We start from the raw sequence: 5,485 nt of genomic DNA, 5'->3' as shown, positions 1-5,485 counted from the left end.
TAAGGCATTTACTACGAGTGAATTTTCAAACCGGTGAAATTGATAAAGATAGAATTAACCCACAGCCCTCTGTGGGTGGACCTTATTATCTCCAAAATTCAGAAAGGAACAACAGAAATCGTGACTGGTCGTATTGAGAAGTATACCTATAGCTTTCTAGTCGGTTTCGGTTGGGTTGTAGTATGATGCTAAGGTACTATGTACCTAATATTAACTTCGGAAAAAATAGTAGGTAAATTCATCATAATCATCAAGACCTGTTTGAGAGCTAACTTAACACTGTTGAGAAATTATTTTAAGACCTCTACAATTTTGTAAAAGAGTATAAATATAATCCCTGCTTTAGATGTTAAAGAAGAAGATTGCCTAAGATATTGTGTTTTTTGTGCTAAGCCCACTAATACTCATGCTCTTCGTGCAGTCTGCTACAAGATTCCCTTTTTCATCTGCATTTTTTTGTCAACTACTATAAAACAGAAAAACAAGGATGCAAACTCACAAGCTATACATTTACATTTCAGGAATGATATACTATCTCAACACTCACACCAAGAAGTCGCAATGGGAGAAGCCTGAAAGTCCAGCCCCGATGGAAGAGGAAGATGACGATGGTAGCTCACCGAAGCAGGTGCAGTGTAGCCACCTGCTAGTGAAGCATCAGGGCAGCCGACGCCCCTCTTCATGGCGTGAGGATAATATCACTCGTACTAAAGAAGAAGCACTTGAGATTCTGAAAGGTTAGTACTATGATTTAAATAAAAGTCTTGTGAAATTATGAGCGTCATCATAAACAGTCCACACACTAAAAAAAAAACAGCAAAGAGCGTTGGATACGCCCAAGATAGGGTTTCATAGTCATTACGAAAAAATCAAGTAATATTTTTCTAAGGATTTCGTAGTGTATGGAGTCTTTCAAGTTTAGGTATATTTTATACCTTAGGCTGCTATTTACTCTTAACGTACTAATAAGTCTCAAGCAATATTAGCCATTATAATTTTTCTTGTAAATTTGAGGATGTGGGGGGTGGGATGCTCGATTTTAACGAAAATTTACACTAAAGAATGAATATTTCACAAACAGATCACTGAATCAATCGTCTTCGCAACCCCCCATCAGTTTCAAAAGACCTATCAAATGATACCCCACACTATGGGTTAGTTGAGAAAAAAAATCACCCCCACTTTACATCTATGGGAAGGTACCCTAAAAAATTTTTGTATTTTACCACTCGCACCTTCAAAATTAAACTGAAATAATTCAAAATTTTCTCATTTTCAAATTCAACCAGATTGTGTTTTATTTAAAGTTCATTTTGGAAATGTGAATATTTCGAATTGTTGGCGTGAGTGATATGTATATTCATGCCAAATTACAGCTTTCTAGTACTAACAGTCTCTGAGCTTAGCCGCGGACAGACTGACATGGCGAAACTATAATATCATATAAATTTGTCCTTTCAATTCTTCTGCTTCTGGACAGGTTATTGCGTGTAATGCTATTTTATCTTAGTGATTTTGAGTGCAGTGATTCCAAGGTAGGCAGTTTCTGGTTGCAGCATAAGCAGCTTTACATACCATACAATACAATACAATACAAATATTCTTTATTGCACACCACAAATCAGTATAAAAAATGTATAATATAAACACATAAATACATATTATAATAGGCTAGTCCTTAAAAAAATCTAATTGGTCTCTAGTTTTTAACAAAATGTAAAAAAGATTATAGGTATGCAGTTAAAGTGTAGCCCGGGCCCCCACTCCAGAACTCTGATGTGCTTCATCTGTGTCATTTTCTGTTTGATTGTAAAAAAAAGTGTCTAATATTTTTAGATAATCTAACTTAGTTAACTAGTTCATCCATATGAACTAAATAGAATTATATTTTTTTTACCCAGGAGATTACTAAGGTCTGACTGAGATCTCAGTCTCGGTTTTGACAAACATCTCGGCCAAAAATCGGACCAAGTTCTCGGTCTCAGCCCAAAACAGCTGAGTTTCTCGACCGCTATCGAGACTCCGCGGCGGCATTCAATTTCAATTTTAGCGCTCGGTTTACTGCGGTGGACCAAGTTTTTCTTGGGATTTTTATTGGTCGCCCTGCAACTTCCATTCTTGCAATTCACTGACACCCGCTAACAAGAGTAACAAGTGAAAACTCGTTCATTTCTTTTCGATAACGATTGTTAATATTGTACAATAGTTTGATTTACATGATAAAAAAAAAATAAAGAAAAGATTTTTGTGTCGCAGTCTCCGTCTTGGTCTCAGCCGAGATTAAAAAAGCAGTCTCGGTCAGACCTTGGAAATTACTCAATTTAGTTAGGTTAGGTAGGTAGCTTCGATGCTTACAATGTTGATAATGACTGAAATGAATTATATAAATACTATAAATGACACATTTTTGCCACTTCATTTTTAACCAAAAAGGGTCTGGAAGGATAAGCAAAAAGTGGCCCACATGCGAAATATAGGAATATTCCAATGTTGGTTGTTTGTCAACAAACAGAAAAAAAAAACAGACAAAAAGAAAACGGAACAAAAAACTGACTTTTAGCCTCCTATGTCAATCACTGGGGTAATGTCAAAAATGTCATTTTCGAACAGGGTAATGAAACCAAACTACAGATAGGTATTATGTATATAATAAGAGTATAACGCACAATTTTTGAAATAAAGTAGAGTAACAGAAACATAACAATTTAAATGACAATCGATTTTAGACAGTTCTTTCCAACATCTTTCGGTGAAGGTATCCACACCTATGAAAAAAAAATGTAAATTACAAATAGTACAATCTACATTGACATCAAAAATCTATCTATGGTGCATCAACCTTAAAAAAAATAAAGGTTGACAATGTGATTCAAGTTTCAAAGGTGTTGTGCAGTCTGAAGACATTTGGCTTGATACCTCTGCGCGTTTCTGAGAATAAGGGTGACAGGTGGACGGACAGACAGAGAGGCAGATGGACAATATACCTAGAACATACAAGGGTTCAGTTTTTGTCTACTGAGGTATGCAAACTTCAAGCTAACTGAATATAAAATTTCAGGGTACCGTCAAAAGATTGTGGACAAGGAGGCTACGTTTGAGGATTTAGCAAAGCTGTACTCGGACTGCTCGTCTGCTAAGCGTGACGGCGATCTTGGCCGCTTCAAAAGAGGCCAGATGCAGAAGCCGTTTGAGGACTGCGCTTTCTCTCTGAAGGTTGGGCAGCTCAGCCAGCCTGTGGAAACTGATTCTGGTGTCCACATTATCCTCCGAACTGCATAAATTTCACAATGGTCATCTGACACTTTCTTTGTATGAATGTGAGGGTTATCTTTTCGAAAGAGCTTTTACCTAAAATAATTGAATACCAGATGAACTTGCTCATAAATGAAATTTATATTAACATTAAAATGAAAAAGTACTCTTGAAAAGATGCCTGCATTTGTAATCTGTTTTTGTATAATTGCATAGAAAACATTTACAGTGTTACAACGAAAACTTAGACAGTCCTCGGTCATGTGATTTACATGTGTCAGTTCATAAGAAAGGTGTTAAATTATATCTCATTCATTATAGATTGCTATAGCATAGCGTTACCTAGTACCAATACTCAAAGTTGTCTTTTTACCTGACTAGTGCCAAACACATGCTCAATGGTTGTCTAAGTTTATGTTTAGTTGGTTCTTGTTTAATTAATGGAACACTTGTTAAAATTATAATGCATAATGAAATAATGTTTTCGCCCATACTCATCATGTACAGTCAACATCACATGAAACATAGCAGACAATGTGAAATCAAGTCAGCATAGTAAATTCACCCGTAAAAGTCAATGTTAATAATTAAACTGGCTGCCAATAAAGTGTCATTTCATCATACTCATAGATGTCATTTAATATTTTGTCATACAGATCTGCGCGGATAATAATCCATCAATTAGAAACGCACAGCGCTGAGCGAAGCTAAAAAATGAAGTAATCCTTTTGGTGGATATATTTTTCGTTGCACATCATTGGTGATGGTGATACGCTGCGTAAGGCCAACTTCGCACGAAAGCTCCTAAACCGCCGCATTCAAACCCGACGACGTTGCCGCTGTTATAAGTAAGGTTTGAATGACAGTCCACTGCCCTACGTCAACATCCAACAGTGCTAGATAAAAAAGCGCTATCGTGTTAATAATATGATTACATGAATGGTTTTTAACGAACTTCGAAAAAGCTTTCGTGCGAATTAGGCCTAACTCTCCTTTTCACTGATAATATTATTTTATAGCCTAAATATCAATTTAAAGCTATTTTTAATGATTGAAATATTATTTTGCTAAGTAAAACTGTGGTTAAAGTTAAGAGAAATATTTAATTGGTTTCTATTATTTTGGGTTTAAAGATGAAGTTTGATGTGCTATTATTTATTTATTTCAGTGGACTTTAATTAGTTCACTTTAGTGCAGCGCAATTACCCACTTATCAGAATGGTTACAAAGACGCAATGTAATCGATTTCTTCACTTTTTTATGCTGGTTTATAGAAACCATCATCGTCATGTTCCGATGTCCTAATATTTCAACCATACCATGGTCACTTTCGAAGTTTCTTTGTTATTTCGGGTAAGACAAATAACCCCGCCACAATATTTGAGTCGACAGCATCGTCTTCAATGGTTTATTATGATCGTCATTTTACGATAATACGGATTATGATGCTTTGCCAAAAATCTACTTATTGATATTAATGTAATACTAATGATGTATGTATATGAGTTCCCATAGCATAGTTGACTAAGTCTTGCTGTACAGATTTAAGTAAACGCGCCGCAATGTTGTAACTTTTTCTCAATGTTCTTAGTTTTCGTAAACGATTCATAATGATTAGACTGACAGGCTATTCTTCTAGTACCGTACTTATTTACTACAATAGTTAAGTGTAACTTTTCTTATCTAATTTTATCGCTACTCAATATTGTAATAAAATACTTTGTTGTACTTAGTGGTGTTTTGCTGTGTACACAATCCAGTATTTATAATTATTATTATATTACAGCCAGTGAATGTGGACATCGGGTACGTACACGCTCATTTTGGCGCCAGTTTAGTCCATCATTCTAGTTTTGTGACAATTTAAATTGATTAACGAACATTATTGCTAAATCATCATTAATTACCACTACCTGGGCGACCAAGCGCTGTGCGGCCTGAAACTCGGTAACAAGCGTTTTATCAGAGAAAAACACCAAGCTAGACCGATTTTTTAATCCCCGAAAACCCCTACATACCAAATTCATCGTAATCGATGGAGCCGTTTCCGAGATCCCTAAAATCATACATATACAAGGATTGCTCGTTTAAAGGTATTTCATCCCAGCCTATATACGTCCCACTGTTGGGCACAGGCCTCCTCTCAGAACAAGAGGGCTTGGGCCATAGTTCCCACGCGGGCCCAGTGCGGATTCGGAACTTCACACGCACCATTGAATTGCTTCGCAGGTTT

The 5,485-nt window shown here is 36.1% G+C and overlaps 1 protein-coding gene across 1 annotated transcript; it reads left to right on the top strand.

Annotated features, from left to right (window-relative positions):
- Positions 1-521: 521 nt before the first annotated feature.
- On the top strand, positions 522-4,980 carry LOC141435536 (putative peptidyl-prolyl cis-trans isomerase dodo; the record flags this gene model as incomplete). The annotated part of the gene is given in 2 exon segments (XM_074098239.1): positions 522-737; positions 3,059-4,980. Coding segments are annotated over 2 exon segments (437 nt in total), but the record flags the coding sequence as incomplete, so codon positions are not given.
- Between the last annotated feature and the right edge of the window lie 505 nt (positions 4,981-5,485).

Source organism: Choristoneura fumiferana, chromosome Z, assembly GCF_025370935.1.
Source record: "Choristoneura fumiferana chromosome Z, NRCan_CFum_1, whole genome shotgun sequence".
Taxonomy (NCBI): domain Eukaryota; kingdom Metazoa; phylum Arthropoda; class Insecta; order Lepidoptera; family Tortricidae; genus Choristoneura; species Choristoneura fumiferana.
This window is presented reverse-complemented; position numbering and strand designations above follow the sequence as displayed.